General features: G+C 44.6%; 2 protein-coding genes across 2 annotated transcripts in view; both read right to left on the bottom strand.

Annotated features, from left to right (window-relative positions):
- The window catches only part of LOC110215148 (uncharacterized), a 49,764-nt gene that overhangs the window by 1,346 nt on the left and 26,395 nt on the right, over positions 1–22,023 (bottom strand). The window lies entirely within an intron of this gene.
- LOC110215147 (KRAB domain-containing protein 4-like) lies at positions 33–21,446 on the bottom strand. The gene is made up of 4 exons (XM_078154475.1): positions 21,358–21,446; positions 10,694–10,784; positions 6,448–6,574; positions 33–5,566 (listed from the first exon to the last, which is right to left on the bottom strand). Exons 2-4 carry the CDS (start codon positions 10,727–10,729, stop codon positions 5,463–5,465), a joined length of 267 nt encoding a protein of 88 aa, XP_078010601.1. The 5' UTR covers positions 10,730–10,784; positions 21,358–21,446; the 3' UTR covers positions 33–5,462.

The raw sequence follows: 22,023 nt of genomic DNA, 5'->3' as shown, positions 1-22,023 counted from the left end.
AGCTTCTCCCAATTTGAAGACACAAGCACTATCCCTTGAGAATTTTTCCTGGGATGATACTTCCACAGAAATGTCCAGCTCTGGAGGGGTCAGCTTGGTGTCAAGTCTAGTCTCAAAATCTGAAAGAAATTTTTAAAAGTGTAAATATTTCTGGTTCTGCTGTTATATCTATGATACTATCTTCTGTCTCCATCAAGAAAAATTACTGCCAAATACTAAAATACAGAATAGTTAATATGACCCTATGTTTGCAGTGATTACAAAAAGCTTTCATGCTGGTCCTCAAAAAAAAACCTTGTTAGGTAAATATGTCAGCTCCTCATTTTCCAAATGAAGAAAGTGTCACTCATCAAGGCAAACAGACAAGCATTTCTTAAGTATCTATAACGTGTCAGGCACTGTGCTAAGAGCTGGGGATATAAGGTAATCACTGAGAGAAGGCATCAGCACTAAAATGGAAATTAAGGAAAGGCTCCCTGTAGAAGGTAAGATTTCAGCTGGGACCTGAACGGAGCCAGGAGCCAGGAGACAAAAGACGAGAAGGGTGAGAATTCCAGACGTGAAAGAAAACCAGTGAAAAGGCCCAGAGTCAGAAGAAGGGGTACTGTATGGGAAAAGAGCCAGGAGGCCAGTGTCACTGGACCACAGAGAACTTAGAGGGGAGTAAGGTGTAAGAAGACTAGAAGGGTAGGCAGGGGCAAGATCTTTAAAAGACAAATGGAGGAGTTTATATTTGATCCCAGAGTCAAAAGGAGACACTAGACTTTGATGAAAAGGGGATGACATGATCAACCACGCTTTAGGAAGATCAGCTTGACATCTGAGTGGGGGATGGCCTGGACTGCGGAGACATCTGAGGCAGGGAGACCCCTAGAAGGCTCTGGAGACAGAAATTCACTTCTCCGCAGAAACCCAGATCATCACTCAGTGCCTGAAAAGTTGTTGCTATTCTCTAATAATCAGAGAAATGCTCAAATCACTTAATTTCCATTTCCTTGGTTTCCTCCACTGTTAAATGGGAATGATAATAATAGTACCCACCTTGCAGGGGTGTTGTGAGGACAAATAACGTCTGTAAAGCGCTTGGCACATGGCTGTTAGTGCTTGGCATACAGTAGGCACTATATAAATGTTTATTCCCTTCTTTCCCTTTAAAAAACAACTCTGAGTCCCCCATCACCCATCAAATTGCCAAATGGATTTTTTCCCCAAAGACAGAAAAGCAACTGTTGGTGGAGCTTTGGACAAATACGTATGCTATTCTATGGCTGGGGGAGCAGTAAATGAGCTCCCGTCTTTGTAAAGTAACAGCAACATTTAGTCAGCCATGGAAGAGAAGGTGTGCCCTTTCTCACGGTGACCACGCAAACAAGCCTAAATCATAAGTGGAGCTCATGTCTAGAAGATACTCTTCTAGATGTATCTCTGATCACACGACTCTGGTACATTTAAGGTTTAAACTACTCCCAGTTCTAGACAGAACTGAGTGCTGAAAACTCTCCAGCAAGTATACTGATGCAGCTTAGTTAGAACTGACCTTCTTCATCCTAATTCGTTTTCCGCTACCTGTCCAAGCTCTCTCACCCCCCTGGCCCACCAGTGATGTGACAGCTGCCACAGTCCACCCTCTGTCTGAAAACCCCCACCTGATCTGTGCCTTCGACTGCAAAGCATGTCCCACTGTGACTCACCAAGGGCTGTTCCACAGAGCTGGGACAGTGGGGGCAAGGGAGTTCACAGGCCTCCTGATCCCCAGCTGCCTCTGCCCATGCTCTCCAGTGCCACTGTTTGCCTCTGAGTATTCATGAATCACTATAAGCCCTCCTAGCATCCCTGAGTGCTAAACCCAAACTCTGCCCCATGGCAATGATGCCATAGATCCTATAGAAAAGAAAAAAAAGTTCTATAATGATAGTCATGGTAGCTCTTTTTATAAAAGCAATGAGCTGGAAAAAAGCCATGTGTCCAATGGGGTGGTTACAGTTCAACACATAAAGACACAGGACACATTTGCTGGGTGCTTCCAATTTTCATTTAAGAATAAAGAGAAATAAGGAAGGCTTAGAATCATTTGATCCAAGAATCAAGGGAAGGGACCTGTGAAGGATAGAGAAAACACAGCCGAATCAGAAAATTCCCTTGCACTACAGTGCCATAAAACCCAATTCCATCAGTAACATAACCTTTAAAAATACACAGAAAAAAAGATCAGATAGGAATATGGAAGCCAACAGGCAGTTTGGGCTGTCATTTTGGTAAAGTCAATATACACATTAAAAAGACAGTGCTCAACTGTGGAGGGGAGATGACTTTATCTTCCCTATTCAACACATAGCAGGAAGTATTGAGGACAAGACAGACTTGACTGCCTGGACACATTAAGACAGTTCTGCAAAACAAACAAACAAACAAAAAGAAAAATACTGATGACCCCTATCTATGTCAAATAAAAACATTGTGTCACTTATCTCAGGGGTCTATGATTTAGTCAGTGAAGATTATAACCTGCTGATAATTTTCAGTCTTAGCAAGTTGCCTGAGGCACAGAAAAGTTAAGCAGCCAACCCATGGCCTCAAGGGCTGCAGATGTCCAAGTGAGATATAAGGAATCAATAAAAATGTAAATGGCAATTCCCAGTACACAATGGACAAACGGTTAAAGAATATGAACAGTTTTCTTACTCTTAAGACCAAAAGTTACAAAAGGGTGGCTGATTCCCAATGGTGGTGAGATTGTCTACCCTGAGTTCCCTACATGGATGATACAACAGGCGTAGACAAGAAAGGAAGACTATAATCCTATGATGCTATTAAGTTTGCAAAATGTGAGGACTAAAGAAATCTGGAAAGAGTTTTATAAAAGAAGGCCCAGGGACCCCCATGGAAACAGAGGAGCCAAAAACACACTAACTGTGACAAATGATGGGAAATGGGAACGGGAATTAAAGCCAAGGACAAAATCCTGCTGGAGACTTGCACTGATCTCAATGTATGAATATGTTGTAAAGGAAGTTTAAGAAACTAACCTGATGTTTAATATTTAAGTTCCCAATAACTATTAAATTCAAATAGAGATAAAATCAACCAGTACAAACTCCCTTCCCATCCTCTCAGCAAGTGACTCTCAGTGGAGTCGGCCAGACAAGCCTTCTCTCTATGCCCTGAAGCACAAGATACTCACATGCCCCCAGGCCTGAGATGTCTTCTATCCTCACAGGAGTCCTCTCTTCCTCTGACTCAGAGTTATAATTACCTTTTACAGGAAGTCTTTCTTGATCCCCCTTGTACTGTCCCTCCCTACTTAGAGAATCCTAGAAAATCAACTAAAAATTGACTGAAAAAAGTAGCAACTTTAGCAAAGTTGCAGGATATAAAATAAACTCACACAAATCATTAGCATTTCTATATATTACCACCAAAATGCACCAGGAAGAGATAGAGAAATTCCATTTAAAATGACTGCACACAGTATAAAACACTTGGGAGTCTACCTGCCGAGATAAACCCAGGACTGTATGAACACAATCACAAAACATATTTCACACAAATAAAGACAGATCTAAACAATCAGAGAAATATTAATTGTTCATGGGTAGGAGGAGCCAATATAATAAAAATGACAATACGACCTAAATTAATTTACTTATTCAGTGCCACAGTAATCAAACTACCAAAGAATTACCATATAGAGACAGAAAAAGTAATAACAAAATTCACCTGGAAGAACAAAAGATCAAGAATATCATGGGAATCAATTTCAAAAAGTGAAAGAAGGTGGCCTAGCCATACCAGATCTCAACTTGTACCACAAAGCAGTAATCATTAAAACAATCTGCTTCTGGCTAAGAATGGAGTAGTGGATCAGTGGAACACACTAGATTCACAATACACAGTACTAAATGACCACAATAATCTGGGGTTTGATAACCGCAAAGATCCAAGCTTTGGGGGCAAGAACTCACTATTCAACAAAAACTGCTGGGAAAACTGGAAAGCAGCCTGGAAGAAACTAAATAGAGACCAACACCTCACACTGCACACCAAGATAAGATCAAACTGGGTATATGAGTTAGACATAAAGGGTCATAACATTACTAGGGGAGCATGGAGAAAATTATCTGTCAGATCTATGGATAAGGGAAGGTTTTATGACCAAACATGAGATAAAGAGGATCACAGGAGATAAAATGGCTAATTGTGACTACATGAAATTTAAAAGTTTATGCACAAAAGGGGCAGGTAGGTGGTACAGGCCTGAAAGCATGAAGACTCCTCTCCCCAAGTTCAAATCTGGCCTCAGACACTGATTAGCTGTGTGACCTGGGCCAAGTCACTTCACCCTGTTTGCCTCAGTTTCTTCATCTGTAAAATGAGCTGGAGAAGGAAATGGTAAACTGCTCCAGTGTCTTTGTCAATGAGACCCTAAATGGGGTCACGAAGAATCAGACATGATTGAACAGTAACTGAAGCACAAACAAAAACAATTTAGCCAAAATTAGAAGGAAAAAATTTACATTAAATCTCTTCGATGAAGGCTTCATTTCTCAAAAACATAGTAGGCCAACTTTATAGGAACTATTCACCAGCTGACAAATGGTTAAAGGATATGAGAAAGCTATTTTCAGAGGAGGAAATCAAGACTCTCAATAACCATATAAAAACGCTCCAAATCACTAAGTCTTAGAGAAGTACAAATTAAAGTAACTTTGAAGTGCCACCTCTCACCTACTGTATTGGCTAACATGACAGAAGAGGAAAACAACAAATGCTGGAGGGAGTGTGGGAAAATAGGGACACTAACGCACTGCTGGTGGAATTGTGAACTGGTCCGACCATTCGGAACTAGGCCCAAGGGCTCTAAAACTGTGCATACCCTCTGACCCAGCAATACCACCTGTATCTCAAAGAGATCAAGGCAAAAGGAAAAGGATCCGTATGTGCCAAAATATTTACAGCATCTTTATTTGTGGTGGTAAAGAACTAAAAACTGAGGAGATGCTCATCAGCTGGGGAACAGCTGGACAAACTGTGGCACATGATTATGACGGGTGGTTTCAGAAACACCTGAGAAGCCTCATATGAACCGATGCGGAGCGAAGTGAGCAGAACCAGAAGAACGCTGTACACAGAAACAGCAATACCGTATGACGATCAAGTGTGAATGACTTGGCTCTCCCCAGCAATTCATTGATCCAAGACAATTCCAAAGGACTCATCCAGAGAGGGAAATAAAGGACTCTGAGAGCAGACGGAAGCATAATTTTGTTTCTGCAACATGGCACATGTAAAATGATTACTACATTTCTTGACTTCTACATGGGTAGGGGAGTGAGTGGACAGAAGGAGAGAATCTGGAACTCAAAATTAAAAAAAAGAATGTTAAAAAAACAAAAATAAAAGTGTTGCCCCTAGAATGACCAGCTGGGATGTTGTCTGCAAGGTCCAACCCACCTGGCTTTCCCTCACTCACCTGGACAGCTGACTGCGGGGGCCTCTCCCTCAGGCACCCAAGGGCCTTCCACCTGCTCCAACTGGTAAATCACATCTGGTTTGGAAACTGCAAGTCCTGCTCATTGGAAACGTGAGAGACACCTTGAATATAACCACTCTCCCGTCTCTCTTTGGGAACAAGTAGCTAGGAGACGCAGCTAGATAGCCCAGTGGATAAAGCGCTAGGCCTGGAGTCAGGTAGATCTGAGTTCAAATCTGGCCTCAGACATTTACTAGCTGTGTGACCTCAAGCAAGTCACTTAACCTGTTTAGCTAGGAGGCAGCTTGGTGGTTCAGTTGATATAGCACTAGGTCTAGAGCGAGGAAGACCCGAGTTCAGATCTGGCCTCAGACGCCAGCTGTGTGACCCTGGGCAAGTCACTTACCTTGTGTGCCCTAATCCACTGGAGAAGGAAATGACAAACCACCCTAGTATCTTTGCCAAGAACATCCCATGGACAGTATGGTCCACGGGGTCATGAAGAATCAGACACATCTGAACGACTGAACAACAAAAAGACATATCAGGAAGAGCCGAAGGGCAGGACGATGGGCCCTGAAGGACACAGAACTGTGTTCCTAGAAACTGTGGGGACATGGGTTACAGGGTCGGACTGGGGTGGTACAGAAAATCCATTTACCCTAAGAGGACAGAACGTTTCGTGTCTGCAGGCAGCTGCCCTGGGACTTTGGGAGAGAATCTCTGACCTGAGTAACCAGAACAGAGGAAGCACACTCTCAGGGACACCAGAAACGGCCCATTTCCAGCCACAAAAATGACAGACTTTTACTGGGGGACATGCTGGAGTGCCCTGCCTCTTGGCCATGCAAGGATTAGGGGGCTCTGGTCTCTGTGTGACAGATGACTGCTGGACACTCAGGACAGCCCCCCATGACTAAAGAAGGAAGCCCAGACCGCCAAGGGGCAGATCCTGAGGCCTGGGGAGCCGTCCTTACCCAGCCAGACCAGGTTCCTGTAGTTCTCCAGCATCACGTCCCTGTACAGCTCCTTCTGGGAAGGGCACAGACGTCCCCACTCCTCCTGGGTGAAGTCCACAGCCACATCCTTGAAGGTCACCAATGCCTGAAACAGCAGGTACAAGTGTGGGTACAGCTTAAGAACTACTTGACATCAGACTATAAGCTCCTCAAGGGTAGGGGCTGTTTGTGACTCTGTATCCCCAGTGCTTAGCACATTGCCTGGCACACGGTAGGCATTTAATACATTGACTGATTGATTGAAATAGCATGGGGAGGAAAGATGAAGGGAGTAGAGCTCACCAGATTCAGGCCTCAGAGCGCTCCGTTCCAAATACTTAGTGAACACCTACTGTGAGCCTAAGTTGAAACTAAATTCTGAAGTATGTCACCCAAGAGGAAGAGCGGTTCACATGGGTACTGCAGTCTTTGCCCTCAAAGAGCTCACATTATAACCAGGGAGCCGACATGCAAAGAAATAGGGACAGCCAAGGTGCAACCTGGGAAGGGAAGGCAAGGTGTCTGGGGGCTCTGGAAAGATGCAGCAGAAGATGGATTTTGAGCTGGCTCTTGAAGGAAGCCAGGGACTCTATGGAACAGAAGGGAGGAAAAAGAGCATTCCAAATGGGGACAGCCTGTGCAAAGGCTCGGAGACAGGAAGTGGAGGAGAGAGTGAGAAGAACCATAAGCAATATGGTGGAAGGGGGGGAGGTGAGGAAGGAGCAAGAAGAAGCCACGTGGGACGAGCTTTCAGTGCCCAATGAAGGATTTCAGATTTGATTCTAAGGTAATAGGGAGCCACTGCAGTTTACTAAGTAGAATGGTAATGTGGTCATCTTGGTGGCAGGGTGGAGGACAGACTGCAGTGGGGAGAGACTGGAGAAGGGGAAACCAATCAGGAAACCAGTGCAATGGCCCAGGAGACAGCTGATGAACTAGTGTGCTGGCTACGGGAACAGAGAAAAGGAGTGATAAATGACAGATGATATGGAGACATAAAAGACAAGTCCGGCAATGGAACGGATGTGTGGAATGAGCATGAGAGAGAAGTTGAGGATGTCGCCCAGGTTCTGAGTCCAGGTGACAGATAAGATGGTGGTCCCCTCAACAGTAACGGGGAAGTTCGGAAGAGGGGAAGGTTTTGGGGAAAAGATAATGAGTTCTGTTTCGGACATGCTTAGTTTGAGATATCTACAGGACAACACAGGCTGGAATCAGCCGTGTGATGGCAATGTGGGGGCTCAGGAAACCGAGGCTAGACAAATAAATCGGAGACTCACCAACACAGGAATAACTGAATCCATGGAGCTGATGGCATCACCAAGTGAAATGTTATAGAAAAATAAGAAAAAGGGGCTCAAGACACAGCCCTGTGGGACCACCCAAGGTTGTAGGGGCAACACAGATGAAAACCCAGCAGAGAAGACTGAGAAGGAATAGTCAGAAAAGAGGAGAACCTGGACAGAGTAGGGTCACAAAATAACCAGGGTGGAGAGAATATTCAGGAGGAAAAAGTGATTCACAGCATCAAAGCTCCAGAGAGGTGCAGGAGGAGGAGAACGCAGAAAAGGCCACTCAGTCTATCAACTAAAAGGTCACCGGGAAGTTTGGAGTAACATTTTCAGCTGAATGATGAGGTCAGAAGCTAGACTGCAGAGGGTTCAGAAGAGGGTAAGAGGAGAGAGCATGCAGGCACCGAGCACAGACGGCTTTTTAAAGGAGCTTAGCTGAGAAAGGGCAGAAAGCTAGAGGGTAATAGCTGGCGGGGATGGCATCAAAGGAATCAACTGACTCAGGTTCTCCAGGGCTACGTCCACTCACTGGTCACCAGACGAAAATATCAAATTTGTGGAAGAACAAGGGAAGACATGTGAACTGGTGCAGTGAGAGAAGCAGAACCAGGAAATCAATACATAACCACAGCCATACAAATAACTAAATAATGACTGCAATAATACAAACTGAAAGAACAATAAAGCACTAAAACTGAATGCTCTGAAATCACAACAATCACATTTAGCCCCAAAGAACGGATGGACAGAAGACAAAGCGTTTATGACACATTCACCATGCGCCAAGGGCTAGGTATACAAAGAGAGAAGGCACAGTCAGCCCCGCTCTCAAGTAGCACGTACCCCAAAGAAGGAGATAACCCAGAAGAGAGGTCGGCCACAGGCCAGATGGCCAGGCCCTGGAGGCCGAAGGGCTCCAGACAGCAAGGCCCAGGAGCCTGAGGGCAAGGGCTTATGGTCCGGTCCTCCATCCAACCAGGACAGTATATGCAGAGTCTCCGTTCATCCCAATGGGAGGAGCCGCAGCTCATCCTACCTGGACACCCTCGGGTGTCTGGTCAGCTTGGGGCAGTCAGAGGGCAAAGGCAAGAGACGAAGGCAGAAGGAGGATTCTGGGGGGCCCCAGAGTCAGAGCCAGGATGAAAACCCCATCTCCAGATCATCCTTTCACCATCACAGAGTTGCCTCTGATTTTAGCCAAGGTTCACACTTAGACTGTCCCTTTTCCAGTGAGCGTGAGTCATATACTTCACTCTCACACCTCCAAATCATTCATTTGTATTGTTAATAATTAGAAACATGATGCGTAACACTCCGCACATTCTAAATATTAATTACTAGCTACAGCCTATTGTAAAAAAAAAAAGAAACTGGGATGCCTCTCTGGGCAAAGAAACCCACCTTTATTAAGAGAATGAAGGCGGGGCCTACAGTCTGCCCGGCGCAGCTGAGATCCCCAGAGACAGAGCTCACAGTGTTTACAGGCTCTTCATTCATGAATGGTGCAACAAAGGCCTCTGGAAGCGGATTAGTGTGAGACCGCATTGTGCAGGTCACCATGTCCTGACTTCCCGACGTCCTCACTCTGTGCTCTCCGTGGTGTCCCTAGCAGCCCTTTACAGGCCTTTCTCACTTTATTCTTTAATATAAAGATGACTATCTAGGTGTGATTACTATGGTCACACACTTGAGATATAATGATTTCGTTGCACTTCTAAGGGTAACTAACACAGAAATTGCCCTGGGACAACATCGTAGTTTGGTCACACACAGGTTTTTCACCCGGGACTATGTTCTTAACTACAAGTCACAGTTATTTCTTCTAATGATTAGCACTGATAAAAGACTGCAAGGCAATGGAGAGCAAAGCCTCCCAAGCTCTGGTTACTGACCTTCTCCCTTTCACTACAGAGCAGTCACTCCCTATTAATGATTAAATACTGTTTCTTTAACATGACAGACACCATCATTTGTACAAGGTCAGACTAAGTCCAATGAGCTCTCGATAGCCATTCCTACATGGCAGTTTCACCTTAACCACAACCCATGAATTCCACAGACACCAGGAGGACATCAGTAGTACGTATACTGGTACCTGCACAAAAATCAGAAATTATCACTAGCACACGGGTGTATGTGTACATATTCATGTTTACCTGTATGTTTTATACGTATGTATATGTGTACATATGTACACAAATAAAATCTTCCTCTAAATGCTTGGAGCATGAATGCCATACATACTCCCTTCAGAAGTAACAATCAAACACCACAGAACAGCACACGATCTACACATGTGCCATGGCTATTCCTGAATTCCTCTGGTCTTACAGTGGGAGGGGAAGGGAATGGGGGCACAGAGGAGCCAGCAGCTTCTTCTCCCCTCTGGAGGCCTGGCTCCAGCATTTACTATCAGGACACTCCTAGACAAGGATCATCTCCCCTCTGACACTCAGTTTCTTCATCTGCAAAATGGGGATATTATTTTTTCAACACCAACAGGCTTCTGTGAATCAGATTTTAAATCTTCAAGTGGGGTATAAGTATTTTCTATCATCATTAAGCATTTGTGACATCTCTCTCAGCAGCCAGCTCAGTCCAGGGCATAGGGTGGGACTGAATCCCTTGACAAAGGATGCAGAGGGGAAGGCAGGGACAGCAGGCAAGGAGGAAACACCCCCAGGAAAGGGCTGGAGGTGCTGGCTAGGCTGCTTATAACTCGTGTGACCCTGGATGAGTCCCTGTCCCATCCTGGGCCTTAGTCTTGTTCTCTGTAAAAAGAGGGGACTGGATGCAAGATCTCCAAGGCACCACCTCGGCCTGGTTCCCGATGGGCTCAGCTTCTTGAGTCGGAGGATATGGGAAGGGAACATATTTCCAACTGGAGATCTCAGGTATTTATTTCAGAAAAAACAAAAACTACTCCCGCTTACCTGGTGAGCCACGGGAGGGAGAAGGACAAGGGCCATGGCTTTGCTCAATGCTTTCACCTCTGGGGAAATTGAGACTCCTCAGCCGTCAGCCCTGGGGAGCAAAAAGCAGACATCAGAGGAATTGGCCCTGCTGTGTTCAGACCCATGGCCTGGAAATCCTAACATTCTTCCTGGTTGGAGAGAGATTAGAGGGAGCTCATGGACTAGTCCAACCACTCCATTCCATCCAACCAACACAAATGAAGCACCTACTAAGTGCCAGGCACCGTCCTACTGTCCACTGAGGAATACAGGAACAGAAACAGAACATTCCCTGTCCTCCCAGAGCTTACATTCTACTGGGGGAATAGAACATGTACAGACAGGAAAAAAGGAGATACTCAGAAAATGGAGAAAGTGCTAAGAAGTGGAGGGGGTAGCACAGATTTCACAGCAGATCTGGCTGCAGAGATGAGGTCTGAAGGATGGCAAGGACCACCAGGGGCAGAGGAGGGCAATGAAAGCCTTCCAGGTGTGGGGGCTGTGGGGACACGAGAGAAGAGCATGGAAGGAGGACACGGAATGTCAAGGGCAGAAAACTCCTTCCTGCTCCAGTATGGCCGGGAGATGGAGCAGGTAAGGAGAGTCATGGGAAAGGATCTGGAAAGAAGGTTGGAGTCTGACTGTGGGGGCCCCTGATGTCAAGAGGAGGAGTCTATGTTTTGTCCTATAGGCTAGAGGGAACCCCTGCAAGCTTCTGAGCGGACGATGGAGTGCTCCCACCTTTGGACCTGGGTCAGTGTGCCAGCTGCGTGGAGAACGAATTTGAGAGGGAAGAACTTGGAAACATGAAGATTATCTTACTACTCCCAGGAGCCATGTTGGGCACTTGAGCTAACGTAGCGGCCATGTGAAGAGATAAAACAAGTAATCCAAGAGATGCAAAGGAAACAATTCCAATGAAGAGGAAACATGGGACCCACTATACTTCTGATTTAAATGGAAGAGGGAATTCCCAGATGAGGAGACTCCCTTTGCCAACACAGGGCAGCACCTTCTCTGCAATTCGAGGTTTTAGAAAGTTGACTAGAGCACTGAGGGGAGTGACTTGCTCTGGATCAAAGGTGGGACTTGAACCCAGGTCTTCTCGCTTTAGAGTCTGCCTCCTCAGTAGCCATTTTAATTCTTTTGGGTAAAATGGAAGATGGACCCAAGAAGGGGCAGGACTCTGTTTGGGGCAGATAAGATAAAACAACCCCAGGGTGAAGGCCAAGCTGCTCAGTTCTTACTGCTTCCTGCGAGCATGACCTTTTTATAACAAAAATGGCTCCAACGGAGACAGCACAAAACCCAGCCCCCCCAACCCCGCTTCTCCTTCTCCCCAAGGCCTGGCCCAGATCCTCGGGTCCTGAAGAAACTCCCAGAAGAGACAGTGGAATTAATGCCAGAGACATCTAAGACCATGGTACCACCAGGCCAGAGAAGAAAATGTCTCAATTTTCCAAAAAAGTAAGATCACAGAGTCTGTAAAGTACAGGCCAGGAGACCTGACATGGATTCCCTGGAAAATGCTAGAAAAGATCACTGGAGAAGGCTCTTTACCTGGGGTCCATAAACTTGTTCTTTTCACATCTGGACCACTGTATTTCAATGTAATTGGTAGCCCTCGTCATCCTCTGTATTTTATTTCATGCATTTAAAAACAAGGTTCTGTGAAGGTTCTGAGAGGCTTTGCCAGACTGACTAACTGGGGGGGTGCAGGCCACAAACAACAGGAAGAACCCCTGGTCTGGCAAGGACAGCAGTGATTACAAAGAGCCCATCATGGTGGAGGGACCTTACCACCTTTGTTAAGAGGATTTCTAAATGAGTAGATGAGGTGAATGCTGCAGACAGAGTTTACCTAGATCTTTAGCCAAGCTTCTGAAGATCTTATACTGCTCTCGTGAAGAACATGGAGCCATAAGAAGCAGGTAACAATATAACTAGAAGGTTTCAGAACTGGCTGGACAGCCAGACTCAGAGAGTTCATGGTTCAATGTCAACACGGCAGGAGGTCTCCAGTGGAGGGCCCCAGGGATCTGTGCTCAGTCCTGTGCCTCTGAACACTGTTTTATCAATGGCTTGGATAAAGAGCATAGCTGATGCTCACTGGATTTTCACAGCACCTTGCTGGAAGGATGGAGTCAGGATCCAAAAGGACCTTTACAGGCTAGAGCACTCAGTCAGATAAAATCAAATTTAGTGGAGGTAGTGGAACCCAGCCTTTAAATACAAGACAGAGTTGACATGCTTAGAGAGCATTCATTCTGAAGAAGATCTGGAGGTTTCAGTGAACCGCAAGCTCAATATGGGTCAGCAAACTGATGTGGCAGCTACAAAGCAAATGCTCTCATGGGCTCCTAGTCAGAGTCCACTCCGAGATCGTGTGTGATCTGGGCTTAGGAAGGACACTGATGAGACGGTGGAAGTCCAGAGGTGACCGACCAGGAGAGTGAATGGGGTGCAAGTCCCCAGGGGAAGGCACCAGAAAAGAAGACCCGGGGAGATGACAGCTGACTCCAAGGATGGCAGGTCTCGCTCACGAAGCCGTTGTGGGCCTCAAAGGGATTCCCCAATTCCCCCTTAACGCTAGCGCTTTCTCTCTGGTGATTAGTTTCAATTTATCCCACATGTAGCTGTTTGTACGTAGCTTCTGCCTATTGTTTCTTCCACTAGATTGTAAGCTCCTCAAGGGCAGGGCCTGTCTTTTTACCCTCCTTTGCATTCCCAGTGCTTAGCACAGTCTATGACACACAGTTAGTGCTTAATAAATGCTTATTCACTGACCAGCACTGGTTTATTCACCTCCCCTGCAACGACCCTCTCCCTAGCCCCCCCGGAGGCTGGCCACTCATCAGCTTTGTTACAGTCGAGGTTCACGTTATGTGTCAGGAGGATTAGTGGGCCATGAAGGTCCTTTTTGACTCTTCCATTCTGTGATTCTGTGATGCTATGTTGGGAGACGGAATGGGAAGGGCTTGGCCAGTGATGGGATATGGGCTGAGGAATAGGGAAGCATCAGCAAGAGCTTTGAGGTCCCAGCTGAAAGGATGGGAACATATCGAACAGAAAAAGGAAATGTGCAAAAGGAGGGGCTTGGAATGAGAGAGGTAGGCTAATGAATTCAGTTTTGGATACGTAGGTGGAAAAAAGCATAAATGGCCTATAGGAGAGGCAGATGAGGACATCTGAGGAAAGGCAGAATTGAAATCCAACAGGACCTATGAGTTTGAAGTGGTCACAGCAGTAATACAGAGAAACTTGGAAGAGGAAGGAGCATAAGGGGAGGGGGAAACAGAAAGGGGAAAAGAAGAGGCAAGAACAGGAAAAAGGCTAGGAAAGGAAGAGAGTGGGAAAAGGACAGAGGAAGATGGGAAATACGGTGTAGAAAAGAGAAGGAAAACAGAAAAGGAGAGAAAAAGAACTCTGTACTACTTTAATGCAGACCCACTACGGGCCAGGCCCACTGCTAATGCCTCCTCTGGAGCCTCCATCATGCCTTCTGTCTCCAGGAAGTGCATCACTGGGACTCTGCCTGGTCCTCCCTTCTCCACAGCCCCCTCTGCTCCTCTGACTGGATCCTCTGGCTGAGGGCAGAGCCCGGGGCTCCAGGGGCTCCAGTGCCTCTACTTAAGGAGAGGCTTCCACTGCTGTGGGCTTTTTCCCCGTGCTAGGTTCATTCTTCTTCCTCCCCCTCCCTCTCTCCCAACCCCTACCCCCTTCTTCTTTTTTCTGTCATCCACTTTCTTCTTCACCCATTAAATTGTAAATGGAAAGGGAGGAAAGGAAAATCCATTTAATTAGCTGAGAGGAAAAAGTGGGGAGGAAGAATTATATAACCAAATAAAAACAGGAGAGGGAAAAAGGAACTAATAAACAAAATCCCAAAGGAAAAAGGGTAACAAATTAGAAGAGGAGATCAGGGATGAGAGGACAAGAGCCAGTGGGAACAGGACCAACTTTTAATAAAGATTAAAGCAAAGTAACCAGAGCAACATAATGCTGCTTTTACAGCAGAAGTGGGGGAGGGGGAATCATCATTAGAAAAGCCTTCAATATTAGAGACAGGAGGAAAATAGAAACCTAACTCTTATCATTTTAAATATGAATGGATTAAATAATCCAATAAAACAAAAAAGAGTACAGATTCCATGAAAAAACAAAATTCTACTATCTGTTGCTTAAAAGAAATACATTTAAAAGACAAAGATGTATGGAAAATAAAAATGAGGGGATGGAAAAAAATTCACTATGCATCATATGAATCCAAAAAAGCAGTAACTGCAATCATGCTATCTAAAAAATCAAATGCAAACATTCGAAAAATAAAAAAAGTATCAACACAGAAACGATATTTTAAGGAAAGGAACCATAGACAACAAACCAATATCAATAATAAACTGGCATGCTCGAAATCACTCAGCATCCAGATTCATAGAGGAAACATTATATAAGCTCCAAGGACACCTAGACAGTAACAATAGTAACATGAGACTTCAAAATCCCTAGTTTTGGATAAGTCCAGCAGATGGATAAAGGGGAAAATATGATAGTGAACAAATTGATGGAGTTAAAAGATTTATGGTGTCTTCTAACTGATACAACAAAGGATATATCGGCACCACATGGAAATTTTGCAAAAAATGACAATATATTAGGGCACAGAGATATTGCAAAAAATATGGTAAAAAGGTAGAAAAAGTTAACGCATTCTTTACAGGCCATTAACAGAATAAAAACAGAAATTGGTTGACAGATCATAAACAAAAGATATAGACCCAAAGGAAGACTTAACAATACAATTTTAAATGAGTAGGTCAAAGAACAAATCATAGAAACAATAATTATGCAAAAGAAAATGATAATGATGAAACAACATACCAAAATTTCTGAAATGTAGCTAAAGCAGTCCTCAAGGGGAAAATCATATCCTTACAAACATACATTAACAAAATAGAAAAAAAAAGGATTAATTAATTGAATATCCATTTTTAAAAATTAGAAAACCAATAAGTAAACAAATTGAAAATAAGTACAAAAGAGGAAATAATAAAAATTAGAGGGGAAATAGGTACATTGGAAACAAAATTCCCATAAAAATTATAAATAAAACCAAAATTTGAAAAGAATAATAAAATGACAAGCTCTTAGCTCATCCGATTTTTAAAAAAGGAATCAGAAAATCAAATCAAGAAAATAGCAAATGAACAAGGTGAAATCACAGCAAAATCAGAAGAAATAAACAGAGTGATCTCATGTACATCTTACGCACAGTTATATGCTAACAAAACTGGGGACCCAAAGAGGAATACTTTCAAAAGTATAAATATCCAAACTATCAAAAGTCCAGACAGGTATCTTAAATAACCCATCTCAGAACAGGAAATAGATGTAAAGGAACCAAGAAAGAAAAAGCTGCTGGCCCTGATGGATTCACCGGAGAATGCTACCAAAGTCTTAAAGAATAGCTAGTGCCTACACTTCACAGATTATTCCAAAACATTCAGGCAGAAAGCATCCTACCAGAACCCTTTTTATGAGACAAATATAGTCCTAATATTTAAACCAAGGAAAAATAAAACATAGAAAGATAACTATAGGTCAATATCATTAATAAATACTGACTCAAAAATTTTAAATAAAATCCCATCAAATAGACTACATAGAGACTTATCCAAGAAATCATTATCATGATCAAGTGAAATCTATGGTAGGGATGCAAGGATGGTTCAGAATTAGGAAAACAATCAACATGATTAATCATACTAAAAACTAAAGTATCCAAAACCACATGATCATCTCAATAGGTGGAGAAAAAGCCTGGGACAAAGTACAACACTCTTTGATGCTAAAATAATCCTACAAAATATCAGGCATAGAGGGACCTTTAAAAAAAAATATACACACACACACACACACACACACACACACACACATATATATATATCATAAAAGGTATCTATTTAAAACCAAAAGTAAGTCTCTTCAGTTCACACCATCCCACCTGCCTGCTGCCCAGCCGAATGACCTTGTACAGACACGTCCAGAGTCCCAAGCATGTGTCCTTCTTGCCTGTCATGGTCTCCTTGGCCTCCATGGTCTTCAGTGCTCCTGGTGTGGCTTATGGCGCAGCAAAACGTGGCCATGCTCACTCAGCCTGAGATGATCACAAAGTCGATCATTACCATCCTCACGGCTGGTGTCATGGCCATCTGTGGTCTGGTGGTGGCTGTTCTCATTGCCAGCTCTCCACTGGTGGGAATCACGATATCCACGAGCCTTCTTCGGCTGGGGCAGGCCTCAGCGTGGCCTGAGGGGGCGGCAGCCGGCTTTGCTATTGGCACCGTAGGTGAGGCTGGTGTTCTGGGGACAGCAGGGAGCAGGGGGGTGATCCTAATCCTGATCGTTGATGAGGTGTTGGACCTGTAAGGTGTGGGCACAGCCCTCCTCTCCCTTCTTCTCAGATCCCCCTACCAACTCTTATCCCTGCAACTACAGACTTAGATGTAAAGACCCATCTTAAACTACTCCATCTCCCCCCATTTATTCCAGAACTGTGAGCCTGACACTTGCTGCAGCTGTCCAGTTGACAGTAAATGTGCAGTGTCTTAGGAACTCTTCAATCTGCACCAGACTGGATGGCCCTGCACTAGGCCTGGTTGGGACTGAGGTTTCCTAGGGCCAGGCAGCCATGCAAGCTCCTGAAATTCAAGATTGTGGTCATGTCAGTATTAATAGGAATTGTAGGAGGCAGCTAGGTGGCACAGTGGATACAGCACCAGCCCTGGAGTCAGGAAGACCTGAGTTCAAATCCAGCCTCAGACCAAACACTTGACACTTACTAGCTGTGTGACCCTGGGCAAGTCACTTAACCTCAACTGCCTCACCAAAAAAAAAAAAAGAATCATATGACTTGGGAAGATGTAGAACACATGTTTCCAGTGGTGCTGTGGCACTGGACCACAAATCACAGTGATGTTTCCAAAGAAAATTCTGATTCTGATTAGAAAAAAACAAATAACAGCATCATATGCACTAGGGATACACTAGAACCTTCCCCAACAAACACAAGAGTGAAGCGAGGATTCCCACTCCCCCATTATTATTTGATATGGTTCTAGAAATCCTAGCAATAGCAAAAGACAAGAGAAAGAAATTAAAGAAATAAAGCCAAGTAAAGAGGTAATAAAACTTCTCTGCTGATGATATGATGAAAAATCCCAGGGAAACTGCAAAGACACTAACCGAGACAACAGTTTCAGCAAAGTGGCAGGCTACAAAACAAAGCCACAAAAACTCACAGCATTTATAATTAATAACAACAAAACAAGAGAAACAATAATGGAAAGGGAAATTCTAGTCTAAATAATTATAAAAAGCATAAAATGCCTGGGGATCAATCTCTTAAATCACCCAAAAGATTTAGCTAATACATGTAGCTAATACATTTAGCTACAAAATATTCCTTAAAGAAACAAAGGATAGGGGCAGCTAGATAGCACAGTGGATAGAGCACTGGCCCTGGATTCAGGAAAACCTGAGTTCAAATCTGGCCTCAGACACTTGACACTTACTAGCTGTGTGACCCTGGGCAAGTCACTTCAGCCTACTACCTCACAAAAAAAAGAAGAAGAAACAAAGGATAAAATAGCTGGAGGAATATTCTGTGCTCATGACTAGGATGTGTCAATATAATAAAAATGACACTACCAAAATTAATGTATACTTTTAAGGTTATACCAATCAAAGTATTAAGGGGACACTATATAGAACATGATAAAATAATAACGAAATTCATTTGGAAAAATAAAAGATCTAGAATACCAAGGGAAATGATGAAAAGAAGAAGGAATGGATAGGAATATCACTTTCAGATCTCAAACTATATTATAAAGCAGCCGTAATCAAACCATCTAGTATTGGCTAAAGAGCAGAGAGATTGATCATTGGAACAGATTTGACAAGAGGCACTCAAAAACAACAGAACTCAATAACCCAGTGTTTGATAAAGTGGAAAACATAAATTACCTAGGGAAAAACTCCCTATCTGATAAAAACTGTTGGGAAAACTGGAAGGCAATCTGGCAGAAAATGGGCTCAGATCAAAACCTTGTATCACATTCCACAATACATTCTAGATGGACACGTGACCTTAACATTAAAAAAAATAAGAAGAGCAGATCATAGATCTCTCACAGCTATGGGTAGGAGATGTATTCTTAAGGAAACAACAGAAAGAGGCAATTTAGAAAAGATAAAATAAATAACTTTGATTATATGAAACTGAAAAGCTTTTTCACAGACAAGATTAATGCACCTAGGATAAAAAAAATGGTTGAATGAGAAAAAATCTTTAAATTTTTCAAATAAGGGTTTGGTGTCTAAGACACATAAACAATTTAAATAAATAAATAAATATATATATATATATATATAATATATATATATATATATATATATACATATATACACACACACACACACACATACATCTATATGTATAGACATAACCAATAGCCATTCCCCAAAGGACATGAACAAAGAGTTCTCAAAAGAAGAACTACAAAGCATTCACAACCACATGAAAAATGCTCCCAGTCACTAATGATAACACAAATGACAATCAAAACAACCCTGAGATTACACTTACACTCTGCAAACTGGCAAAAAATGATGTAAAAAAGAGCAACAGTTAATGTTGGAAGGGTTGTGGAATGAGAAGCACACTAATACACTGTGGTCTTAAGGCCACAGGATTCCCCACCCCTGGTATAACCATTTTGGAATGCAATTTGGAATTATGCAAATAAGGGGACTAAAATGCCCAGGCCCTTTAAACCACAGACTCATTGCTGGGTTTATACATCAAAAAAGCCAAGAAAAAAGTCCCCATATTCTCCAATATATTTACGGCAACACTTTTTGAAAGCTAAAAACTGGAAACAAAATAGATCCTCCACAATTGTGAAATGGCTAAACAAACTGTGGTAGACAAATGTAACAGAAGACTACACTACAAGAAATAATGTGTGTGATGAACACAGAGAAGCCTGGAAAGATCTCTATGAACTGATGCAGAGGGAAGTCAGCAGAACCAAGGAAACAACGTATATAGTAACAGACAACAACGTAAATGGAAAGAACATGCCAAAAACACCCAGAAGTCAGTGTAACAAAATTACAAAGCTCAAGCAGGACTAAGAATGAAGAGGGATTGAGAAGACAGCCCTAGTCCACTCCTCAGAGAAGGTGGGAGGTCCACAGAGGTCACACACCACACACTTTTTTTTACTGTATCAATCAGTTATGATGTGATTTTTTTCTCTCAAAAAAAAATCTTATTTTGGGCCGGCTCTCTGGAAGGGTGAGGAGTTCATGAGATACTATGGTGACACAAGAAACAGAAAATATCGATTAAAAACTGCAAAATAAAAGTAAGCTTCTTGAGATCGGGGCTTCTATGTGGAGTGCCAGACAACTGGTCCAATTAAAGACCAATTTAAGGAGGCCCAGCCCAAAGATGCCTTCATCCCTCTCTAGGCTGTACTGAACTCATCTCCCTAGGACTTTGCCTTCTCCCCCTTTTCAACTCTACTTTATATTTTGACTTCTTCATTAGACTATAAGCTCTTTGAGGGCAGAACTTCTGTGTAGAGTACCAGCTTCAGCCCAGCACCTGGCATATAGATTTATGGCTTTACAAATGCTTGTGCCTGACTGAAACTGCCACTGCTCCATTCCATGAGCTTCATTGGCTCCCCATGGCCCTAGGGTGAGATGAAGCTCCTCCAGTCTAGATTTAATGCCTTTCACAAGAGGGCCCCAGCTTATCTTGACACCTAAACTGACCTACTTGCTGTGCCAGTACAGGGCATTCTCTCTCTCATGACAAGGCTTTTGCCCATGCACTCCTCCCACACCAGGCACATCGTCCCTCCTCACCTCTGCCTCTTGGAATCCTCAACTCCCTCTAAAGCTCGGCCCCAGTACACCTTTCTACCCGAGGCCCTTCCTGATTCCCCCTCTCCCATCAGGGAGTCTACATACCTTCAAACTTCCCTAGGTAGAGTGTAAGCTCCTCCAGGGCAGGGGCTGGCTAGCCTTTGGTCTTCTCTACCCCCGACTCCCCACCCCAGCCTCCAGCCTAGTGGAATTAGGGTTTGTCGACTGACTGCTGCAGGGCCTCAGTTCTCTGTGGATGGCCTAAAGGAACTGCACGTGGCCCCACCACCAGGGCAACAGGGCAAAGAATGGACAGGGCAGCCCTGGAGGGAGGAGCCAGAAAGGATGGGAGGAGGAAACGTACAAGAAGGATAAGCGAGGGAGCGGTGACGCCTTTGATTGGCTCTCAGTTCTAGCCCCACCCCCTCAGGGACCAATAAGCACATCAACTCAGGGAGAGGGCGTGGCGATCGGCCGGCCTCTTGGCACCTGAGATCCGCATGCGCAGAAGAGACCTGGTTTGGTTCCCAAGATGGGTATGAACAGACACAGTCCGCCCCCAGGCTCCCAGAGATGTAGTGCGCGTGCGCACAAGCAGCCTGGCTAGGGCCCAGCGAGAGGGCAGCTGGCCGAGGAGCATGGCGCCTGAGGCCCCGCTCCCTCCCCGCAGCCCCACCGACCGCCCGCTCCCCAGGCGCTACCTTTCTCAGCAGCGGGGTGTCCGCTGCCGGGCCTCTGTGGCGGCGCTGAACAGGGGCCTGAGCGGATCCCAGACGGACGCTAAGGGCGCCAGGACTAAAGAACCAAGCGAAAGGAAGTCCCGCGTGGGCCGCGCTCCCTCCCGCCGCCCGGGCCGCAAGGGCTTCTGGGAAACCCGGTGCGGAGGCCCGAGGCGGCTTGTGCGCATGCTCCTGGGAGCCTCGGGCCGGCAGCCCCCGAGGTGTCTGCGGGACCATCCGTCCGCATCCAGCCGAGGCCGGGACTATGCGCCGCCCCATGCGCATCTCCAGCTGATCCCTGGGAGTTTTTCCAAGCCACTTGTCTCCTGTGTGTGGAATGCCCCCTCTCCCTGCGCGCCCTTTCACTCTCAGAGTCACAGCTATCCTTCAAGGCTGGGCTCAGGGGCCACCTCCTCCAGGAAGCTTCCCGTGAACCGTCCCCCTTGTTAGTGCGCTCCACCATTAAATGAAGTTCTCTTGTCTCGCCTGTGTTCACCCCAGTAAGATGCCACCAAACCTTAGGCACTACAAATGGTCCCATAAGTATATGAATGTGAAAGAATCACTGAAGGAATGTGGAAAATTCCCTTTACCATGGTAGCCTGCAACCTATGATTGCTGTTCAGTCGTGTCTGTTTGGGATTTTCT

This window comes from Phascolarctos cinereus, unplaced genomic scaffold (genome assembly GCF_003287225.1).
Source record: "Phascolarctos cinereus isolate Bilbo 61053 unplaced genomic scaffold, phaCin_HiC Scaffold_4;HRSCAF=312, whole genome shotgun sequence".
Taxonomy (NCBI): Eukaryota; Metazoa; Chordata; class Mammalia; order Diprotodontia; family Phascolarctidae; genus Phascolarctos; species Phascolarctos cinereus.
The sequence above is the reverse complement of the archived record's forward strand: the minus strand, read 5'-3'. Positions and strand labels throughout refer to the sequence as shown.

Bases quoted from the DNA above. Each gene is read 5' to 3' on its own strand.
- LOC110215147 (XM_078154475.1), bottom strand. From the start codon at position 10,729: ATGGCCCTTGTCCTTCTCCCTCCCGTGGCTCACCAG. The intron at 6,575-10,693 runs GTAAGCGGGAGT...CTGCTGTTTCAG, and splicing joins TCCCTCCCGTGGCTCACCAG to GCATTGGTGACCTTCAAGGA. The intron at 5,567-6,447 runs GTAAGGACGGCT...TCCAATGAGCAG, and splicing joins CAGGAACCTGGTCTGGCTGG to GACTTGCAGTTTCCAAACCA.